This window comes from Siphateles boraxobius, unplaced genomic scaffold (genome assembly GCF_051911475.1).
Source record: "Siphateles boraxobius isolate OS27281-9 unplaced genomic scaffold, OSU_SipBor_1 35, whole genome shotgun sequence".
In the NCBI taxonomy this organism is placed as follows: Eukaryota; Metazoa; Chordata; class Actinopteri; order Cypriniformes; family Leuciscidae; genus Siphateles; species Siphateles boraxobius.
The window spans coordinates 10,372,733-10,397,505 of NW_027508975.1; the positions used below are offsets into that span (position 1 = coordinate 10,372,733).

Consider the following 24,773-nt stretch of genomic DNA (forward strand, 5'->3'; position numbering starts at 1 on the left):
CAATTGTCCACAGAGTCTTTATTTTTTTTCTGATTTCAAATGCTTGAGAGCGCAGTTCACAGAACCATTGGATATAGATGTACATTTCAATGAGGAATTCATGCAAGAATCAAAAACAATACACGAAATCAAGTCAGTGAAACTAACACACACGCACACACATAATGCAAATAGGCAGATAAATATGTAATATGAAATCCGAAATCATTAAACAGTGCTCAAAAAAACATTCATCCATTAATCTTTATGTTAATTGAGTTCTTTACTTTTTTCATACTAATTATGAATTCCAAATAATAATAAAAAGACAGTTTCCGAGCAACTTTCACTGTCATCCATGCTAATTGTAAATGTGTGCATTTATCATCAGAAATCAATGTGGAATTGAAATGGATACATTCTGATATTGTCAATATTTATAAACAACACAAATAGTGTCATGCTCACACTGCACATCTTGATCACAGCAGCTCTTTTTCTGTTAATGTGTTTTACCACATACGATAAAACTGTTAACATAAAGTCAAATGGTCTATGTTGTTTATCCCATTAGTGCAAGTACTGCATACTAGTATTTCGTGTTCTGTTCTTTCGTAGAGAGGAATTCTTATAAGTACAGCCTCATGATGTACAGTACATTCACTCTGTACTCTTGAAAAATCAAGCACATAATAATATATAGCAGCAAGAACACACAGGCTGGTCTCCTCTTCAGTAAAAGCAAACACACGCACTCTCTTTAACAGCTCCAATGAGAATTCCAGTGGTCAGAGGACATAATACGATTCGAATCTACAGGAAGGCGCTTGGATTCGCCCGTGGGTCCTTTTGGTTTCTGTACCTATATGTCAGCCAAACACCCAGAATCTGAAATATCGAGAGAGGAAAAACAAACACACTGTAAATGTTCTGTTAAATGTATAGTAATAAACTGGTAGCTGTGGTTGCTAGAAATGTTCTGTAAAAAATACAGTGACAGTGTTCAGGTGTCATGTGATGGCATATTGGAAACAGTATTTTTTTTACTAGTATATTTCATTAAAGGAATAGTTCACTTAAAAAAGAAAAATCTGTCATCATTTACTCACCCTCAAGTTGTTTCAAACCTGTATGAATTTCATTCTTCTACTGAACACAAAATAAGATATTTTGAAGAATGTCTGTAACCAAGCAGTTGATGTACCCCATTGACTTCCATATGTTTGGTTACAGAAGAATATTGTGTTCAGCAGAAGAATGAAATTCAGGCAGGTTTGAAACAACTTGAGGGTGAGTAAATGACAGAATTTCCATTTTTAAGTGAACTATTCCTTTAAGTGATAAAATGTTAAAATACTACTTCATAAACTAAAATGTACTGATAACCACCTTAATAATACAATGATATATCATTTTAACAATAATTTACTTTAAAAATACATGTTCTTTTTTAAAATTATATAGATTTTAAGTGTAATTTTTTTTTCATTTTGTAATTCATTCTTTTTACTTTCAAAAACCATACTTTTTACAGTATTTTACATTAAAATTGCAATCCGATGCAATGTTAAACTTTTTTTATAGAATACAGTGAGCTAACTTGCAGTTAACCAATTAACCTGTTTTCTGTACAATTTTTACAATCTGTATTTTTTGTAAAAATTAGGGGTTGAACGTCTTCAGATTGTTTAAGTCAACATTTATGTGATTAAAGTCTGATGACTTCATTAATGAACAAATAAGCCTCAACCTTAAGCTGAGACTTGAACGCGGGTTGCCTTGTGCACAGCTGTAGCATATGACACAGCGCTGCCCACAAGACTATTGCTCCAACATAACAGCTTATTTTAAGCTCTTTTGTCTTTGAGTCATTATATTTCTCACAGATTTCTGCTTGTTCTAAATCAGATACAGATAATGTAGCACAGTAAAGATTACATTTACATGAATGCATAAGTGAGAGAGAAATTGCGTGTGAATTAATTCTACCTGGCAGAATCTCTCTACTAATAGTGAAGCTATAAGTTTACTAAGAAATATATGCTAGAACTTTTTAATTTTATTGATAAATCACAGAAGTGTTGACAATACAGCTCCACTCCCAGTCTGTCTGTAACGCCCTGATTAGTTCCTGTCTCTATATGAACCCCCTACTTCAGAAAGGTTAGAGTGCTCTGATCGGTCAGTTGTGTTGTGATTGGTCAACCCCTTCGAGCATGTTTTGGAAATGTCATGGACCTTACCATAACTGCTAGTTTCAATACACTTCCAATGCAACTCAACCCTTAATTTTGCGTATGTCTTTGGTGGGATTAATTTAAATGAGGAATATTGTGATGTGTATGTTCCCTGTAGAAAAGAGTTTTTTCCCCAAGACTACAAGCGTGGCGTTTCAGGGAGTTCAGTAACAGTTTACTGATATAAAGAATAACTCCCTTTGGAGTGGACTTTGTGCTTTGTAGCTTTGCAGACCCTTTTCATGCTTAAACAGCAACATTACACACTAAAGAAAGCTCAAGAACACCTGGTTGTCAAATTCAGTGAAGAATTTCAAAGAAGAGATCAAATCAGAAGTTAGTTTAGCAGGCTGACCTCAGTGAAGCTGAAGAAGAGACCGATCCCTCCGACGAAGCGCAGCACCTCGCCGGCGTGCTCCTGGATCTTTGCTGCACATGTGGTGCAAGTGCTGTAATGGAAGCAGGGCTGCACAAAGCAGATCAGACATTGACAAGAGCGGTGAGTTATTGATAACACTTTATTTTGATGGTCCCTTTTGAACATTCTGTTGACTATGAGTAACTTTGCAACTACATATCAACAAACTCTCATTGGAGTATTAGTAGACTGTCTGCTTAATATCTTCTAACTCTTTATCTTGATGCTCCCCCAAAAGATATTCTACTGACTATAACTAACTTTGCAAGTACATGTTAACTTATTCTAACCCTAAACCAACCAGTCTACTAATACTCTGCTAACACTCTAATGAGAGTTAGTAGACATATAGGTGTAACATTACTTCTAGTCAACAGAATGTGTTAAAAGGGACCATCAAAATAAAGATAAACAGAGTTATTATAATAGAACAAATAATGTAACTGCCTAACTTATGCTTTCATAATAAGCATGCAAATGATTAACACAGTCATTTTCCCTCACACAGGTGTCATTTATTATCGTTCAGCACAAGCAATGCTTCAAGAACACAACAAAACAACAATGAAGAGTGTGAATCAGAGGAAATTACTGCGGCACAGCTTCCATTGATGTCCATGTGAGAGAAACCGCAGCAGTTCAGACTCTTCTCCACGTCCCTCTGAGTGGTCAGAGAGTTATTCCAGCCCACCTCCAGAAGGTGATTCTACACACAGGTATGAAACACACAACAACTTATGAGAAAACACAAAATCGAACAAACAACAATAATAATAAACAAACAAATAAAAAGACACCCATTTACATGCATCAATGTTTGGGGATGGGGTTAATGTTAGTCATTTTAGTTTTAGTTCATTTTAGACCCAATATTCAGAGCACCAAATGTTTTTTTTTTCAAAGAAGTCTCTTATGCTCACCAATGCTGCATTCACTTGATCAAAAACACAGTAAAAACACTAATACTGTGAAATATTATTACCATTTAAAATAACTGTTTTCAATTCAAATATGTTTGAAAATGTCATTTATTCAAGCTAATGCAAAGCTGAATTTTACTCCAGTCTTCAGTGGCACATGATCTTTTGGAAATCATTCTAATTTGCTGATTTGCTGCTCATTTATTATTATTATCATCTATGTTGAAAACAGTTAATATTTCAGGATTCTATGATGAATAAAAAGTTCAAAAGAACAGCATTTATTTGAAATAGATATATTTTGTAACATTATAAAAGCATTTTTTCAGTTTAATTTATTCAATTTAATGCATCCTTGCAGAATATTTTTTAATTCTTTCAAAATTATTTATATTTGTAGCACATTTCCAGAGACTACAAACCACCAAAGTGGATTTATGCTAGTATATACAGTATATTGAAGTACAGTGATCAAACTTACTTGCTGGTCCTCATTGATAGCCAGACATGCACTAGACACTGAAAACTGAACTACAAACACCAGGAACAGGATAATCATGTACTATTCAACAAATTAAGGATTAAAACACAGAATACAATTCAGAAATATTCAGAGTAAAATCACTGAAGAATATATATATACAGTATATACAGGTGCTGGTCATATAATTAGATTAGAATATCATCAAAAAGTTGATTTATTTAAGTAATTCCATTCAAAAAGTGAAATTTTGATATTATATTCATTCATTACACACAGACTGATATATTTCAAATGTTTATTTCATTTAATTGTGATGATTAAAACTGACAACAGCATGAAGTGCTCTAAAACTAACTGGTAGACGGCTGCGATGACCTTGGACCTCAGAAAACACAGTGGACCAACACCAGGAGATGACATGGCACCCCACGCCATCACTGACTGTGGAAACTTTACACTGGACTTCAAGCAACGTGGATTTTGTGCCTCTCCTCTCTTCCTCCAGACTCTGGGACCTTGATTTCCAAAGGAAATGCAAAATTTACTTTCATCAGAGAACATAACTTTGGACCACTCAGCAGCAGTCTAGTCCTTTTTGTCTTTAGCCCAGGCGAGATGCTTCTGACGCTGTGTCTTGTTCAAGAGTGGCTTGACATAAGGAATGCGACAGCTGAAACACATGTCTTGCATACATCTGTGCGTGGTGGTTCTTGTAGCACTGAGTCCAGCTGCAGTCCACTCTTTGTGAATCTCCCCCATATTTTTGAATGGGTTTTGTTTCACAATCCTCTCCAGGGTGCGGTTATCCCTATTGCTTGTACCCTTTTTTCTACCACATCTTTTCCTTCGCTTCGCCTCACTATTAATGTGCTTGGACACAGAGCACTGTGAACAGCCAGCCTCTTTAGCAATGACCTTTTGTGTCTTGCTCTCCTTGTGCAAGATGTCAATGGTCTTCTTTTGGACAGCTGTCAAGTCAGCAGTCTTCCCCATGATTGTGTAGCCTACAGAACTAGACTGAGAGACCATTTAAAGGCCTTTGCAGGTGTTTTGAGTTAATTAGCTGATTAGAGCGTGGCACCAGGTGTCTTCAATATTGAACCTTTTCACAATATTCTAATTTTCTGAGATACTGATTTGGGGGTTTTCATTAGTTGTCAGTTATAATCGTCAAAATTAAAAGTAATGAACACTTGAAATATATCAGTCTGTGTGTAATGAATGAATATAATATCCAAATTTCACCTTTTTAATGGAATTACTGAAATGAATCAACTTTTTGATGATATTCTAATTATGACCAGCACCTGTATATATATATATATATATATATATATATATATACACATATATATATATATATATATATATATATACACACACACACACACGTGTTATAAATACTATTAAATATTTAAACTTTAAATAAAGACAAAGGATTCAACAAGACATAATATGAATCAAGGCACATAGTGGTTGGAATCCAATAATAAATGGCAATGACATCCAAAATTATATTACATTGTAGGCAATGATCCACTTATTGTCATCGGTTGTTATAGGCCCCCTTCTGCCATTAACGATAGCATCACTAGTCTGTCAGAGGTGTTATCAAATTTTCATTCATCTGAATTGATCTTGCTAGGTGACTTGAACTGGGATTGGATGACCGAGAAGTCTGAGAACATAAAGCGGGTTTGTGATTCTTCAAATCTAACACAGCTTATAAATTGTGCTACCAGGATAAATCCTTTACAGCCAGGTAAAGATACACTCATTGATGTTATTTTAACAAATGCAGCACATAAATATGTTGCTTTTGGTGTTTTTCCAAACGATATGAGTGATCATTGTACTATTGCATGTTTTAGGAGTACAAAACTACCCAAATCCGAAGGTCTGACTGTTCTTAGACAGTTTCAGGCATTTTTTCGGAGCAAGCTTTCCTTCAAGATTTGTCCAGAATGAAATGGTTTCAAATAGAATTGATACCTACATTGAGGATGCTGTAGCTTTTTTTCAGCAACACTTCTTAAAGCTTGCAAATAAACATGCCCCTATTAGGAAGTTCAGGATAAAAAACAGAGACAATCCTTGGTTCTCTAAAGACATAGCTGACTTAATCCATGCCAGAAATAATCAATGGTCTATAGCTAGAAAAACACAGAGTGCTAACGATTGTCGTCTTTTTAGAACTCTTAGAAATTAGTGTACAGCTTTCATTAGAAAATCTAAAGCTGAATACTTTTTTAGCACAAATGTCATTTAGTTTGCATGACCATTCGAAATTCTGGAAAACTATTAGAGCACTACAGAATAAGAAAGTTAATAGCTTCCCTCACCAGTTGAAAATAGGAAATGCTGTTATAACAGAGCACAGGGATATGCTAAATGCTTTTAATGAACATTTTGAAAAAGCAGGACATATCTTTGAGGATACACTGGGTGAAACCTCTCTTGTTCAACATCGTGCCCAGGTAGCAATAGGTGAAATTCCCCATGGCAATCCCAATTGAAGCTTGGAATAATTTATTCCTGGCTGAAGCTAGATCCCAGTCACCACAAAGGGAAGTGGTTTCTTATTCTGTTTCTGCTTTGACCTTTGAGCTTGCACCATTCTTGAGTCAGATGTTTTGCACGTTTTGCAGAGCATCGACTCCAAGAAGGCTGCGGGCCAGATGGACTCGATCCTGTTTTGTTAAAAATGGCAGCAGAAATTATAGTGAAGCCACTTACATATTTAACCTATCCATTTACACAGACACAGTGCCTATTTCGTGGAAGCAGGCTTATGTCACGCCATTGCTGAAAGCTGGGGATCCATCTGACACAAATAATTATAGACCTATCTCAAATCTTTTGGTTTTAGCAAAGGTTTTGGAGATTTTAGTGTCTGATCAATTAAAAATTGTGGTTTCACAAAATATCCTTAATGAAATGCAATCTGGTTTTAGATCTGGCCACAGTACAGTTTCTGCCTTTTTAAAAGTTATTGATGATATTAAAGCGGCGATTGATAAAAAGTTATTCTGTATGGCTGTGTTCATTGACCTTACAAAGGCATTTGATACAGTAGACCACTTCATGTTAATCAAAACCCTGTTGAATATTGGTGTTGGGCATAGAGCTGTAAAATGGTTTCACAGCTATCACTCTGAATGGATGCAAATTGTAAGGCATGGAAATGTAACATCTGACCCTGTTGTCCTAAAAAAGGGTGTCCCATAAGGATCAGTTCTAGGTCCTATCATCACCTTTATCATCTATATAAACAATGTCTGCAGTGAGTTTAAACACTCACAGTATCATTTGTATGCCGATTACACAATTATGTATTCTTGTGCCCTTACACCTGAAACTGAATGTGCAAATTTGCAGTTTGACTTTACCTCATTACAATCTGCCCGGTTCGATCTGAAACTACTTTTAAATGCAAAAAAGACAAAAGCGGTGATATTTGCACCTTTAAATACTTAAGTCCCAGCTCTTGGCTGCTATAACACATTGCAAGATGAAGCCATCGAATTTGTTGATACTTATAAAAACTTGGGTATCTGGTGGACAAAGGTTTTACATTTAAAAAACATATTGAAGCTCTTGCTACAAAACTTAAATTCACTCTGGCATTTTTAATTAGATTGAAATCTTGCTTTTTAAGGACTGCACAGAAAAAAATGGTTACAGGATTATTCCTGTCTCAGATAGATTATGGTGATACCATCTATAAATTTGCATGTCCATCTACTCTGTCAATGCTTGATCCTCTTTATCATGCGGCTCTTAGGTTTATCACAAATGCTGGCTATCAGACACATCACTGCATCTTATACAGTATGGTAAATTGGCCGTCACTAAAAGTGCGCAGGTTGCTACATTGGCACATTTTTATATATAAAGCTATTTTAGGTCTTTTGTCTTCTTATATCTGTTTAAAACTTTGTGTAAATCTGTATTGTATTTTAATTTACGTAATGTATTGTTTTTCAGTTTATGGTTGAAAATTGTGCTATACAGGACTCCCATGTAAAAGAGACTGTCTCAATGGGACATTTCCTGTTTAAATAAAGGTTATATATATATATATATATATATATATTACACAGTAAGCTATGCTTAAAATTAAAACAGATATATTATTTTATGTTTTATTGAGTAAGAAAGAAATGTAATATACTAAAATAGTTTCCCATATCCATTAACAGACTGGAAGAATCATGCAATTATTCCTCGAGTATCAGAGTGTAATACAAGCTTCCTATAAACATTTTTAGTAATGACCCAAATTCATCTCAGGATTACTTCATTTCATTTAGTTCAAGAGACTTTTTTACATTACAAATAGTAATGTTAACTGCACCACTCTATGGACACAGAGTGAAATGCATTACATGAGCAGATCATAACCCTGTCTCATTCCCAGGAGCAATGAAAAAAAACACAAAGCACAACACGTAATGAAAGACAAAGACCTGACACACATTAGAGTTTGTTTGCATGATGAGGCCACTGAAAATATATATATGTACATTAATAAACAGTTTGATCCAATTAGAAAAAAGCATTTCAAGCAATTAATATAAATAACTAGCTATTTTAGTTTCAGTTAATTATTTTTAGACTGATTACATAGGGTGATCCAGTGGTGTTCAGTTTACAGAAGGATCTTACAACATACACCAAGAAAGTTTATATTTATATAGTAGGCAAAAAACAGTATGTGACAAAAGAAGCATGTCTGAATTCACAATACTCATAAAAGAGTAGGCAAAAAGTACCCGGATGACCTACTACTTTCTGAAGTGTGCATATGATGGACACTTTACTATCTCATGAGGCCACGGGAGAGGATCCGAGAATGGCAGTGAAGCGACGCAACCGACGCTGGTAGGTCGCATGATACTGACAACATGGTGAATGTAGTGCACCCAGATTCATACCATATAGAACACAATTTCAGATGCAGCCACAAACTTGCAGCCACTAATTATTGCAGTAAAACTTATTTATTCATTCTACTTGACATACATACTCACCAATGTGTAAACACTGCACTACAACTGGACTATGTTCACTGCTATTTATGATCACAGTAAAGGATACAAAGAACAGCAGAACCTGGTGGTGCTTCATGGCACCAATAAGTCCAGCAAGGGCAACAAAGAAGAGGAAGACCCCCACTCCAATGATGCCACCCACCACCTGGAAGCTCGACACCAGCCCAAAACACTTCCCCCAGGCAGCGATGCCAATCATCAGCAAGCTCACCATCTGAGGTCAGGGAGGAACAGTGGTGTTATTTTAAAATAAAACTACATTAACTTTCATTGCAATGCTTTCATTAACTGAAATAAAATATTTGATTAAAAACTTTTACAAAAATTAAATGCAAATTACAAGTGTTGCCTTAGCCACTACTTAAAATAAGTAAGTTTAATTGGAAGTAACTAGAAATAGGCTATTTAAACTGAAATAAATATAAAGCTAAAAAGAAATATAAAAATACAAAAATGAACACAAATGTCCCAAACACATAAACATACTAAATCTAAATTAAAATGAAAACATAAAAATAAAAGCTAATTCAAAATATTAATAAAAACGATAATAGTATATAAAAAAACAATACTAATATAACTGGTGAGGAAGCTAAGAAAATAATATAAGAAATCATTAATGAGGCCAAGACAATACACTTTTGGAACATAACTATAATTGAGTAATCATCATCATCATTATAATTATTATTTATATTATGTTTTGATTCTCAATATTCAATAACATTTTCCCACTTTAGAGTCAAATAGAGTTCATGCTGCATTCACGCCATGTCGTAATTACCGAATTAAAAGATGACAACACGTGACGCTGTATTCGGAGCTATCCCCGGATTCAAACTTATAAGTTATTATTATTCTTGTATACGTTTAAATTCTCTTGTACTTGCACTATTAACTCCAAAATAAATCTGCAGTGGTCGCGTCACTCGCGTGGTACAGCGGTCACGTGGTTGGCCTGCAAGTCGTAGCTCCCAGAAAATTAGTCACGTGAATGCTTTTTTACAGGACAGAATCTGGTCAGAATATACGGTATTTACAAGACATGGCGTGAACCATGTTTTTTTTTACATAATGGCAGATTCTTAAACAATTTTCCAAATCCCAAAAGTTATTGCATTGTGTATTGCACACACTTAAAGTCCCCCCCCCCCACCCCCCCAAAAGATTCAGTTTCTTTTTAATTATGTCAGTGATGATTCAAGGGAGTAGCCTAGCCTACAAATGGCGAGAAAGACCCAACAGCTGTGATGTCACTTGAGAACAAAACACAAGCAGTCACATCATAACACAAAATGTTTATACAAAAGGCTATTAATTCCTCCAAAGCACAAATTATTCTTTAGAGGTTAGTCCTGCTATCATTGACCGACAATGATAAATTACCTAAGTGAATGATCACAGCTGATTATAATGTTTTCTTAGATTCTACTCTAATGAAGATAAGAACTTAATCAGCACCACAATATCAGCTCGAGACTAATGAAGCAGGATATCTGGATAAGTAGAACAAAAGCAGGATGTGGAGCAGGAAACCGGCATGCTATTCTACAGGCTGTGCGTGAAACCAGAACCGCTCATCGGCCTCATTCCACACAAAGAATCTCTCTAAATAATTCACATGAGCCCGGAGAATTCTAGAACTGTAATACAGCCGCATAGAAACACCTCTTGTATGAGCATTTATAAAACACATGTGCAAATGTTACGATAAAGATGTTCCATATGGTTGCTTCCCTTCATGCATTGGTTACTCACAACATAGAGGATGTTGAGCGCGCACAGGGAATTCTTGGAGCAGGTGAATCCAGCGCAACCCATCTTGAATGTTTTTTTTCCCCCGGACAAAAGCTTTCACCTGTATAAAATTCCGTCACTGGAAATTTCAGTTACATGACAAGCAAATCGAACAATTTAATAGAAGAAATTGTAGTTGAGCAAGGAGAAAATACGCGTGTGGTTCAGACCAATTCACAGTGATGAACGCTGATGCGTGAGAGGTTGCCAGATCCCACCAAATAAAATCCATTTTTTTTTAGGATGCGGGAGGTCTGCACTGGGGTGCGTTTCCCAAAAGCATCGTTAGCCAACTATGGTCGCAAGTTCCACTGTAACGACATAACTTACGACCATAGTTTGCTTTGGGAAACGCACCCCAGAGCTGCTTTTAAGCCTATCGGATTCTGGCCTGCAAATTTAATAATAATAATAATAATAATAATAATAATCATAATAATAATGTTATTAACACTACCACTGCGCACACACACACACACACACACACACACACACACACACACACACACACACACACACACACACACACACACACACACACACACACAAAATAGGTCCCTCTGGCATGCTTCTTTCTAATAATTACAGATACAAATTAATTTTGCCAAGCTATAAAAAAAATATCTTACTAATGAGTCGGATACAATAATAAGTAGTATGCATTTGTATTCTCAAATAAACATTTATACAGTCCTACAAAACATTGCAATGAGGGCTTTACTCCGAAATGGCAACTATTTCAGGAGGCGGAACTGGCTGTCTGCTGTAAAATTGATTGGTCAGTTTTTTTTCTGAATAATGATGACTGTGGTTTGCACGTATTCCCGCCTCCCCTTAGTAACAGTTGCTATGAGAAGCATTTATTCTCCAAGACAACAATGAGAAGTTTAAGATGGAAAACATCTGGACATACATTATTGTCATAGCTGTTCCATGTTTTATGTTTTTACATTTTTTAACGTAACGATTTTCTAACTGTATAGGCCTACATTCTAATCCCTAACCCTACCCATAAACCTGCACGTCACAGACAACTTTCAGCATTTTCTAGATTTTATATAGGCTGCCCCCATTGCAAATCAGGTTTATTGGCACAATTTACAGAATTCAGCTGCTTGCAATGAACAAATCAATTTTTATCATCATTTTAAAATGATGTTTCGCTGACAAAGTTCAGGAGGAGAACGTTAAAATAGGCTAATCTATTCAATCAACTAGTCATCATGCCACTGTTCCTAGCATCATGCCATTGTTCCTAGCACAGCCAGGAATACGGGGAGGCTACTCTGGGTTCGAGCCAAATACCGAGCTTGGAGCCCTCTCCTCGGACAACATGCCAAATACGTTAGAAACAGGTTAGAACCAGTTGTTTTTGCCATTTAATTGGTTGTTAAACTCTTTCTCTGTTAATGGTTGTTATTTTAGCTGTTTGGAAGGTTTAAGTGTTGTGTTGAGTGTTTATATTATTTAATTTGAGTTACAAATGTTTTAGTTTGTATAGGCTACCTGTGTTTGGTAGGCTATATGCCCTGGGGCTTCAGGCTTGATAGGCTTGCTGTGGACTCAGAGAAATATAAAACTGAGGAGTGTTGCGAACTTGGGCCATTTGGTTTAGCCAAAATTAGCACATTGTTGCCCTTTTCTTTTTGTATAGTTTTTATTTCTTTTTGTTTTCTCCTGCACTGTAAATATTTTAGAACCTTCCAATAAAACAGCATTTTTGGAATTTGCATCAACTTTTTTTTTTTTTTTTTACAGTAGGTCACTTCCCTTTTCAGCTCCAACTGGTTGGCCTCCCACATATCGTGCATTTTACAGTTTATGTATCTGTTATTCCAACAGCATATTAGGTTTCGGTCTTCTATTCTTATTTTAACTTACTGTAAAATAGTATACAGTTAATACAGTTACAGTTAATTGAGCACAAGCTGACTTTTGTTCACAAAAGAAGTTTAAACAAAAAAAGTAAAATTCTTGTCTGTCTCTACCAGTTTGATAACATGTTGTTGGTTATTTGGTTGTGTTGTGAGTATTTGCAGCCCGTGGTTGCATTGAGTATTTGCAGTGCATATCTGTATTGGGTTGCATCGGGAGTATTTGCAGTGCTTATCTGTATTTGGTTGCATTGTGAGTACTTGCAACGTGTTTCTGTGTTTGGTTGCGTTGTGACTATTTGCAGCGCGTTTCTATGTTTGGTTGCATTGTGAGTATTTGCAGAGCGTTTCTGTATTTGGTTGCATTGTGATTATTTGCAGTGTGTTTCTGTATTTGGTTGTGTTGTGAGTATTTGCTGCACGTATCTGTATTTGGTTACGTTGTGAAAATTTGCTGCGTGTTTCTGTATTTCGTTGTGTTGTGAGTATTTGCAGCTGGTTTCTGTATTTGGCATGCGTTGTGAGTATTTGCAGCACGTATCTGTATTTGGTTGCGTTGTGAGAATTTGCTGCGTGTTTCTGTATTTGATTGCGTTGTGAGTAATTGCAGTGCATTTCTGTATTTGGTTGCGTTGTGAGTATTTGCCGCATGTTTCTGTATTTAGTTGTGTTGTATGTATTTACAGTGTGTTTCTGTATTTGGTTGCATTGTGAGCATTTGCAGCACGTGTGATATTTTCTTAATGTAACACTATGTAGTTTTTTAACCTTAATAATATATTTCCAAGATCCGTGTGATGGTACATCGACTTACAATAGGTTAAATGACATGTTTGCCATAGCCTGACGTGGTCTGTATCGCTTTTTCTGGCACTATGTAACTAAGGGGTTTCGGGTAGTAACCGGAGCACAAAAAGAACTGCAAAATTCGACTGCTTTACGGCATGCATAGTTTTTCTTCGTTTGTGATGTCTGTCATAAAATCATGCATCATACTCTACCTTGTCTGTGGCCATTGTTGCTTCCAAAGCCGGTGCTGGATAAACAGCGAGCGAGCGTGTGCAACAGTAAGCTGCGGTAGGCTAAATTATTTACGACAGCGGTAATGGACAATTCCGCTTCCAACCTGTAGGGCGACCGCAGAGAAAAGTTCCTTGGTGTTGCTTTAATTTGATGGTGTTCTTTCTATTTTGCTTGTGTTTTCTTCAATTGCAGAGCATTGAGCTCTCTGGGCCTCTTAAGGATGTAACATATTTTAAAGCCTAAGATAACTTAAAGCTGCTGTCTGTAGTTTTTCCTCTTTGTTGCCATCTCTGTTCTAAAACTGCAATTGCGTTATTTGCGGAATTATCAACTTATGTGGGTTGTGCCTCAGCACAGCACAGCGCGGATGAATCCAATGTTTTGAGGAGAATGTGCGGCTGTCAGTCACCGCGCTGGGGTGGATCCTGTCATTTGGAATCACAGATTCTACTTTTTGGAAGTATGACCAACATATGAATTTTCACTGTAAAATGTCATCTGAACATTCTCATTTGAACCTTTCTGGATCCGTCATCAAATTGATAAGTTTAATTATATAAAGTGCTGTGAGAAAAGGCTATAAATCTCCACCTCCAACATCCTCATACGCAATATAGCCTACTAGCCGAGACACCTTCTGTGTACAGATGTGACGTAATGATGCAAAGACATGCTCGAATTTCCCACGGAAATCCACCAGTACCACTGGAATAAAAAACATTATTACAAGCTTACCGTTTTGAATCAAGCTCAGGCAAGCAGATAGATTTGAACAGGGGCTGGTTATGTAGTTGCTAAAAAAAATATTTTGGACAATTTTTAACCCTCAAAAAAGTTACGGAATGCAGCTTTAAAGTAATACAATAATGCATGATATAAAAGTATAGTCAAATCCCAGGGCATTATAAATTTACTAAATATTTAACTCTAATTTGAGATTAAGATTTACTTTTAGATTCAACATACATATAGATATCTTACAGTAATGGCATGAAACTGAAGTTTGCGATAGTCTTTTCTTCCCTATTAATGCTGTACTAAACGGCTTCTCGAAAGAAAATGTAGGATTGGACTTGATTTTGTCCATCAGGAATTGACTGGATCGTTGTTGTTTGCTGTTGCTGTGATCTCCAAAGAATGAACGATGTTCACAGATAAATCATTTATAATAAATAGCCTACTGCAATATTCATATTTTAAAAAAATATATATTTCATGGTGACTGTATTGAAGTAGTCTAATTCACTGTAATGAAATTTAACTTTTGGGACTAAATCTTTAACGATGCAATCTGAAATAAGCTACGTGGGTGGAAATTCCCTTTAATCGATGTAAGGCATGCTTTACAGTCACTAGAGGGCAGACGCCTGCTCCAGTCAAGATCTACAACTTTTCCTGAGGCACAGAGATAATAAGATCAGAGTAAAGCTGACCTGCCAGTGAGAGAACAGAAGCAGGCCGTGTTAAAATCTTAAAGGCCCCTGAGGCACTCACACAGTCAAAGAGTATGAGATGAGAAGAGCTTCTAAAGTGCTTATTTTAGCTGAAATGAAAGCATGAAATCGTGGGAATGAAATTGATAATGTGTCTTTTGTGGCGCTTTATTATAGAAGGATTCTGGGAGAAATACACGTGGTCCAAATGTTCAGTCATGGTGATGAAAATCGAAAAATAATGACACACGCTGCACAATTTTTCAACAGTATTTTAATCTATTGACCACTAGGTGACAGCAAAGCACTTTCCCAAGAGTCCCACTTTCATTTTCTTATATAAAACAACCAGTTGGTAAAACAAATACAAATTACACATTATTTAATTAATTGTATTACAGTCTATATGGCACAAGCATTGTCTTGACAGCTGGTCTTAACCTTTCAGTTCTAAATGTGACTTTTATGAGAGGTCATCCAAGCAGGAGAAGCACTGCCTATCACTTTAGTTTTTAAATGGGACAGATCTATGTTGTGTATGAGGTTAAAAATAGTGGATAAGGAATCCTGTCTTTAAGATTCGCTAGACCGATGTCTCAATATCTCAGCTGCCGTTTGGAACTCACAATCACCTTTTTATTTTGTCAGTTCTGCTGATATATGTTTCTCACATTTGATCACGGAGAAAAAAAGGTGATAAAATGTCCCTGTTTTCTGAGTGTGACGATTGCTGATAACATTAGTTTCTGGTTTGCCCTTGAGAGGGAGATAAGTTCTAGATTTTGGCGCACGTTCTTATTCAGTGTGTCCTATTTTAGCCACTATAAAGGGGTGCGGTAAAAAGAAATCACACTAACCGCCCTGAATCTGTCAAAATCTTGTCCACACTGCTGGCTCTTACAGAAAATCATAGCATAATCCTTGGAAATGGCCACTATTTCATTGCCTTCAAGGCAACAGAGGGAGAGAGCTTGTTCAGCAACTAGGTTAGATTAAAGCCTAAGAGTTATTTTGCCTGTCTTACGACATATAAAATTATGTGTTTCATGGGATGTACATACCAAAAATGTGCAAACGTGCATGTTCTAAAAGATTTCTATTTCAAATTGAATGCTGCTCTTGTGATCTTTCATTTGATTTCATACTTTTGAACTTAAATTTCATATAAACTTTTATTGATTTATTGATTTGACAGCACAAATATATATAGATAGATAGATATAGAGGCTACATCAAACTTCAGTAGTGCTGTGTCATCCATCACATTCAGTAATCTAGTCCGCCTAAATTAAAGTGAACAAATGAACAGAATAGAGTATTTTTAAAGATGACAGATATCATGATTTATAATCTGTCTTCTGAAATAAGACCCCATTGACACATCTGAGCCCCCTGATGTTTACGAAAAGATCATGGATGATCTCTGTGCTTTTGTGTTTATTTTATTCATACTGTTTTTACGACATGCATGCGCTGCAAGGACTTTTGAAATAAAACTCCTGTTACTACTGAATGAGTTTGAAAACTATGTGATGTTCCCCTCTCCATCTCTCCGGGGTCCTGTAAGCTTTATTTTCATCCGGTGATGGTACATTAACGCTCCCAGAAGTCCCCTGGCGGCACATTCTTTCACTTATGTCACGGCCACACAGATTTTTTTATGGACCTGCTATATCAAGAGAGGACTTCAAAACCTTTCAGAAGGCAAGACACCATCCATTTACAATGAGGAACACAGTCTGGAGTCTTAAAAGCTCACCCTCGACCTCCTTTCCCTCTTCTACGCCAACATAGCTTTTGACTTGGGCCCATTAGAGTGCAAGACGAGTTAGAATGGATTCACATCAATATTATACTCAGTTATAGCTAAAAAATGTATCCGTAAACAATATTACAGGTTCTAGCTAAAGCTTAGGGTCAGGGATTAGAACAAACCTCTGACCTAAAGTATTAAACTTTGATACGTAACTCGTCCTGCACTGTTTGTGCTTCAAACCTGAACGGAATCACAAATCATACAGTTTGTTGAGAAGAGGAGACGTGTGCTCCTTTCAAAGTACTTCACTTGGATTTTTTGGCTGTCGCAGGATAAAATAGATCGTATTTCTAGGGGGCTTTTGTGAGGAAACCACATAGCAACCACCCATAACACCCTAGCAACAACCAAACAATGCCCTATACCTCCCACAATACCCTGGAAATTGTGTCTGCAAGTTCTGCACAGACAAACCACACTGATAATTTCTTAGAAAATGCAAAAATCGAGCTGATGTAATATATTGCGATGTAATATATTGTAATATCTTGTAATCAGATTCAGTATATTTTGCGAAATATACTTTAAAGCGCGAGGAAATTTTCATGTTAAAATACAAATTTCAGAAAAAGTATAATTTTACGCTACTGTTCAAAAGTTTAGGGTTGGTATGATTGTTTTTGATAGTCTCTTATGTTCATCAAGACTGCATTTATTTGATCAAAAATACAGTAAAAATTATATTGTGAAATATTATTACAATTTAAAACACCTGTTTTTATTTGAATATATTTTTAAATGTATATTTTTTTCCTGTAATGGCAAAACTGCATTTTCAGCATCATTACTCCAGTCTTCAGTGTCACATGATCCTTCAGAAATGATTGTTCAATGGTGCTCAAGAAACATTTCTTATTATTATCACTGTTGAAAACAGTTGTGCTGCTTAATATTTTCGTGAAAAAGTGAAGTCTTTGATAAATAGAAAGTTCAAGAGAACAATATTTTGTTTTTGTAACATCATACATGTCTTTTACTGTTATTTTTTGATAAATAAATGCATCCTTGCTGAATAAAAGTATTAAACTCTTTCAAAAAAACAGAACCAAAACGTTTGAATGGTAGCGTATTTAGATTAAAATATATTTATGTAAAAATGCAGAGTGACTACGTGAATTGATATTCTGCTTTGCTCTTTGCTGTCTTTCAACCCTGTGCTCTAAAAGGTCATTTACACCCTCTATCCTCCGAGTGTTTGTGTGTTTGGCAGTTACTGAGCGCGGGGGTGTGCATATGTGCTCGCGAACACGGTCAGCCTGACATTGAGACAAGACTCGAGGGTGATAACCATACTCAAGGTCTTGTTGTCAAGTGCTGAGGGCTCTTGTTGATTCGTTGACAAGCGATTAGGATCAGACACAGTCTGGCCTGGTACGTGTGGCATAGTTTACTCATGGTGCTCTCCTTCCTTTCTGTTCTGGTTAATCTCCACTGTAGGCCGTTGATGATTTACATTAGGCTCATATTCAGCCTAGCTTTTGAATTATGCAAATACACACACACCGCGGTCCGTTGCCTGTTCGCATCTTATCAGCGTCTGCTCTTTGAAAATGCGCAGCGTGTGAGCGATAATTAGTACCTTTAGCGTTCGAGGTTCCCCCAAGGGAACTGCGCAACTTATGTCACTGACCTTGCAGATACTTAAATGTCTACTTGGTTTCAATACATATAGATCGCCTAAAGTCAGGAGGGAGAAGAGAAATCTGTTTGGATGGGCTAATCTTGATGCACGAGTAATTATAAAGTCTTTTAATGCTCTGGCACACTTCCCAATGAAGGCCTACAGTGAGTGACATGAATGACAAACACCACATGGAGGCCACCTAAAGGACGGGACAAATGTGAAGTAAGAAGAAAAGGAAATTACTAGCTATTAACACTAATTTGGTTGGCTGCTCAGTAGTTCATATGAGGCTATGCGGCTTCATAGCTTACGGAATACGCCGGCTGAATCATGACTTGAGGTATATGACTGAGTTCATGAGCAAAGTAAAGCTGGCAGTATGCCATTTACTTCAAACCATGCCTGCGGCTCCCTCAAACTGCTTGTCGACATTGTGTGTTTTGAATGTGTCAGGTGGACCAGCAGAGTAAAAAAGAAAGATAGTAGTTCAGCCACAAGCGTTCACCCAAACCAAAGGCCAACCCTGTCTGATCCAATTAGACAGTCAAAGTCACTTGAGATAACGTTTCAATCAAGTCAATCAAACAACTTGAAGTAAGAATGTTCACACATCATGGCAGACGTCCTGATGGACATTGTGTCAGAGTCTCTGTAATGTAAACCTTCACAGTTAATCATTAATGGGTGGTTTCCAGGACAGGGTTTAAATTGCGACAGGAGTAGGCCTTAATCTAGAATAGTTAATTGTGTCATAAAAATGCCTTTCTGAAAAAGCCCATAAAGGGACATGGTGAAGGAAAAATAATATGAGAAGGGAGAAAAAATTATGCGTTAATGTTTTTGTGTTCTCTCACAAATGTTTTGCGTTCCCTGGAGAAACTTTTCGTTCACTCGAAAAATATTTTGCATTCGCTCGCAAAATGTTTTGCGTTCCCTCAAGAAACTTTGCGTTCACTCTCAAAATGTTTTGTGTTCCCTTGAAAAACTGCATTTACAAAAACACTGTGAGCAAATGGAAAGTTTCCCACTTTACCCACTCCGAGCTGGATTTGAACTTGGGTCTCCAGCATGGAAGGCAGACATGCTAACAAGGATGCTAGTCCCTGGTGTCAATTACTGAGACCCCTTGAGGTTAGGGAAGTGAAGTTTACCCACACAGCTCTTACTAGCTTGCCTCTGCTACATAGGCCTACTTCCATACACACACACATGTTATACACACGTGTGTGTGTGTGTGTGTGTGTGTGTGTGTGTGTGTGTGTGTGTGTGTGTGTGTATATATAGATATATATATATATACACACACACACACACACATTTGTATGTATTGATCCTGACATAGTAATACATGTGTTTTCTTTGAAACATGACATTAATCTGAAGTTAAACCTGCCTCCTAGGTTTAATTCAAGCCTCAATTTAGTCCTGAAGTAGCTCTAATCTTCCTCCGGGAAATCAGTTTATAAACTCTGGGCTAAACCAAGTCTAGGATTTCTGTTAATCTGGTTTAAAAGTCCATTTTAGTCCAGGACTAGGCTTAATCTCTGTCCGGGAAAACTGAAAAGTGATCGAGGATGGATCATTTCAGCGAAATGGATGGACCAGTGATATCATCTTCGGGGCGCAAAAGGAAAATAAAAGCTGAAACTTTTTCACGGAACCTTGCTAAAGCAGCACGTTACAGTGGCGAGGGGACCGAAAAGCTCTTTCGCGTGTAAAGTTAGTCACAACAAAGTTGGACAACTTTTTGTGAACTTTAATTTAGTACGTTTTAGTTACTATTACTTAAAGAACAACCCTGCAGTTTGATTGATATTACTTGGAATGCTCAATAAAAAACATGATTTTTGAAAATTTACAAAAATTAGCAAATTAACTCTTCTTATGTTTCACAGTTGTTTCATTTTAATTTATATGTATTCACTCCATGTAATCGCATTGCTGTCGAGACTGTAGCAAGATCTAAGATTTTTCTTTCCTATAAAATCTGTCAATATATTTTTATTATTTTGCTCAGAAATCCTTGAAATACCCTGTAACATAAACAAGGGGTGAACTTGCAAACTATAGTAATTTGAAATCATTATGAAGCTCTCAAATGCCATTATCATTACTCTCTAATAGCTAATTATATTTCATGACACCATCTTTTATAATTTAGTACTCATCATCATCTCTAGCAGCTCTCTTTTCAAAATCAGCCCTTTATTTTCTTGAACCTGACTCAAATCCAGCTCGATACTCCCAGTGTGCATTGCACTTTAACATTATGTATAGCAGCAACCAAACTGAGAAATCACAAATCATTAGCAAGACATTCTTGCAGTAAGGATCATTATAAGGAAACTGCAATTTCAGGCTCTGAACCTGCAGAGAACATCTTCATTTTTAGCCATCTCTCTTTATCATTACAGGTCTGCTGGTGAAACCAGAGCTCAAATATGCAGCGGATAAAGACTCCAGACTCGCACTATATCAAAACTGATCAAAGAAAGAGCAGCAAAAGCACATTACACATGGCATTTCACTCTCGGTACGTGTTTGTGCTTGCGTGGAAAAGCATTGAACATGTTTTTTGCTTGAGGTGATTATTCCAGCATCATTAGTAGCCTATCTTGTGCTTTTTTTTTTTTTTTGGTTTCTCAAGAAACAGATCTAGCCTGGGGCCCTTAAGCAGGTTAAAGGGAATCAAACCCTGTGCTGATTAATTATCTGATCTACTGTGAAGCTGTGACATGTTGAGAAGTGTGTTATACAGACCCTTCTAGAAGCAGCGCTGTATTATTTCACATCAAACACATCGCAGTGCTAATTTTAACTCATTTTCTGAAGAGAAAAAAAATCATTATTCAGCTTCCCTTTGGGTCAAACTGATTGCATGGTTTGAAGTTATTTTTAAATCTTCATTTTTACTTTAACAAACCTTTGAGAAGCTTTACCAGATTAATCCATGCACACATCTGTCTTTAATATATTAAGGAATTCATTCCAAGAGAGAAAAAAAAACAGAATACAGAGAGATATTAATATGATGAATGACCTTCGTCTGGGATGTCGGGTCATTGGGAGAAATAAGTGCAACAATTCCTCTCAGTGAGATCTGCCCTCTAATTTGGCTTGAAATGGCTATTCATCGGCTTCACAATGTGAAGTCAGAGCCTGATGTGCGGCTCCAACATCAGTGCTTCCAGGAAAACAATACCACAGCAGTTAATAAAACCATGGGAGCTTTTCTCATACGGCTTGATTTACTAGATATGTTACTTTACTGCTCCGTCATTACTGAATAACTACACAGGAATAAATGCATAGCAATAGTAGTAATCTATAGCGACTATTAACCAGTGTTGGGGGGTAACGCATTACAAGTAATCAGATTACTTTTTTCAAGTAACTTTTAAATTTACAACAAAATATCTTAAAAAAGTATTTTTTAAATAAGTAATGCAAGTGACTTGACCCATTTATTGACTGACATGTTGAAAAAAATCAGGAGTAAGGTGCAGAGGCGTTGTGTGTGTGCTATGTGAACATGATGGTTATTGTAGTTCTATACTAAATGTGATCATACATTTACTCATCGCACAAAAACAGATTCAGTATTCCTCAAAATGAACAAAAACAGTGAAATGCATATTTAGAACATTACGCAAACCTGCAACATTTAATGTTAAAATAACACATGCTTTATGAATGTAATCTCACTTTATTAACTTTATTAATGTCTTCGCTGCTGACCTTCGATGAACCAATTCAACTATATTCGAATAAGCAAAAAGGACTCTTTTAAACATCACATTTGTGTTTCATTATTGTTTTTTTTTTCTTTGCTGAAGTAAGAGTGCTGAACTTTAATCTCCTGTGTCCTATTCCCTGTGCCAAAAATATAACTTTTTTGTTATTAAAAAACAAATAAGCAAGCCCAGCCCAGGTGAAAAAAGTATAGCATTAGAAAAAGTAATGCATTACTTTCCATAAAAAGTAACTTAGTAACCCAATTAATTACTTTTTATATGGAGTAACGCAATATTGTAACACATAATTTTAAAATTAACGGGTACACTTGATTTTAATGTGACGTAGTTACATACTCCAACAAGTGCAGATTAATATTAATTAAATACATTTACCTACTATGGAGTTATGGTTAGGTTTATAGTTAGTTACTTGTAATTATGTATAATGTACTGTTATTACTGTAGTAAGTACATGTAGTAACGTGTAACTACGTCACCTGAAAATAAAGTGTTACCGAAGTAACTTTTCCCATCACTGCTATTAACTATCATGAAACTCTGGTTAACGAATTTGTAATAGCACTCAGTTGAATGCGTAGTTCACTATTAGCTAATAAATCTACTATTTTTCCACAAAACCTCCCTGAGAACAACTAAGAAAAACTATATTCCCTTATTTATACATTTACAGCTTACATTACAAGGAGATATCCTGTTTTTCACTTTAGAATACAGTTCAAAATAATTAGCAATTCCTTCTGAAGGATTTGCTCTACTTGAGTCATTAGTAGTGGTTTACCATGATCTTTACTTTAGAATTAATTATGCATCATCCACAATAATTATACTTCAATTATATCACAATAAGTATTAGGCGATATATATAAAAAAAGTGCTATTACTTACTAATTTGTTAATAGGGGTAGGCCTACTATAAAATTAACATTGTGTTAATAGTGTGTTTTTTTTCCCTGTGTAATATGAAACGTTTTACCATTGTATTCATATTGAAAGGTGTGTGTGTTCTGCTATAGATTTCAGTAACTCAAATTAAAACTTCCTTTGAAATGCACTTCCTACATATAATTGATGTGTCATTTGTCAGTTATCAGCAGAGCAGAAGAGATTTGTTAAATGTGTTGCTACACTAGCTTATAAAAAATGGAAGTGTTTGCCCCGAAACATCAGGGAAATAAACAAACAGTGTAAACAAACAAGCAAATAAGTAACTAAATCTACTCAGTGGGCTCACCTATAAATATTTTCTCTTGCATGGGCCCTGTGAATGTAAACAATAGCCCTGGAAAAGAGAGAATGAGACCGATAAAGCAGCACAAAAAATAGAGAAATATATGCTAGCCATGCCCAGTCAAGCTCAAAGGCCACAGCAGTCAGCAGCCATTTCTTTACGAGTTTGAATACTCTGACATGCACAAACAGAGTGTGTTAACCTTGAGCGAGGCTGAGGTGGTAGTGGTGCTAAAGACCTAAGCAGGTGTGACAGTTCTGAAAGCTTTCACTGGACAAAAAGGTTTCACTGGCCTCCTAGCAATGCTGAGCCACGGCTGACCTCACTGCTCGCTAGCACTGGCACCGAGAAGCTGTGTTTACAGTAAAGAGAGAGTGCTCAAGCCGTGAAGGAAAACAAGCACAGTTGAGTTTAAATGAAGGATGCCCTGAAAATAATAATAGTATAATAGTATGGATTCAAAATTGAATATAATGTGCAAGGATTGCCTTGTAAATGTAATAAATACATAAGCATGTAAATCATGCTAAAATCATTACTATATTGTAATACATTATACGTCATTGCTATATTATAATTTATTGTTCAATGCAGGGGCGTCACTAGGATTTTCATTTTAGGGGGGCTAAGCCCCCAATGAGGGTATGATTTTTTTTTTAAATATAAAAAAAGGTAACACTTTAGTTTAGGACCTAATGCTCACTCGGGGTTCTGGGTTTCCCCGAGAAAATTTTTTGATTTCTCTGATCTACATATTTTAAGATGTTTTGAAGGCCAAAAAAATTGGAAAACAGCTTTAAACCATGTCAGTGGGCAGCTGATTATTTTTCTCTCCTCATCAGCATCACACCCTTTTTCTCTTTGTTTTTATCTTGCCCTGTCTCTTCCCCTCCTGAAGCTGAGCTTTGACTGATATAGGCTTTTCATTTTTGTCTGTCAGTGAAGAAAGTAAACATAGGGTCAACTGATAGGTTGATTTTGCCTATGAATCATTTTCTCAGACACGTTTATTTACTGAAAGCTACTAAAGCTAGGTATTAAATGCATTCACAATATGTAGGCTACACATTCATTATTGATCTTATGCCTAATACAGGGCCGTAGACAAGGCTTTATAATCAAAGAGGT

General features: G+C 36.2%; 1 protein-coding gene across 3 annotated transcripts in view; it reads right to left on the reverse strand.

The window, feature by feature from the left end:
• The window catches only part of tspan13b (tetraspanin 13b), a 26,719-nt gene continuing 1,946 nt past the window's right edge, over positions 1-24,773 (reverse strand). The window contains exons 1-6 of one of the 3 annotated variants that reach the window (XM_077196319.1): positions 10,851-11,087; positions 9,139-9,306; positions 4,036-4,116; positions 3,227-3,340; positions 2,572-2,682; positions 1-867 (exon numbers count right to left, since the gene is read on the reverse strand). In XM_077196319.1, coding sequence (XP_077052434.1) covers positions 793-867; positions 2,572-2,682; positions 3,227-3,340; positions 4,036-4,116; positions 9,139-9,306; positions 10,851-10,913 — 612 coding nt within the window. In that variant the 5' untranslated portion in view covers positions 10,914-11,087 and the 3' untranslated portion in view covers positions 1-792. Of the gene's footprint in view, positions 868-2,571; positions 2,683-3,226; positions 3,341-4,035; positions 4,117-9,138; positions 9,307-9,876; positions 10,015-10,850; positions 11,088-24,773 lie in introns of those variants that run through there. The other 2 variants (XM_077196321.1, XM_077196320.1) reach the window with 2 other exon arrangements.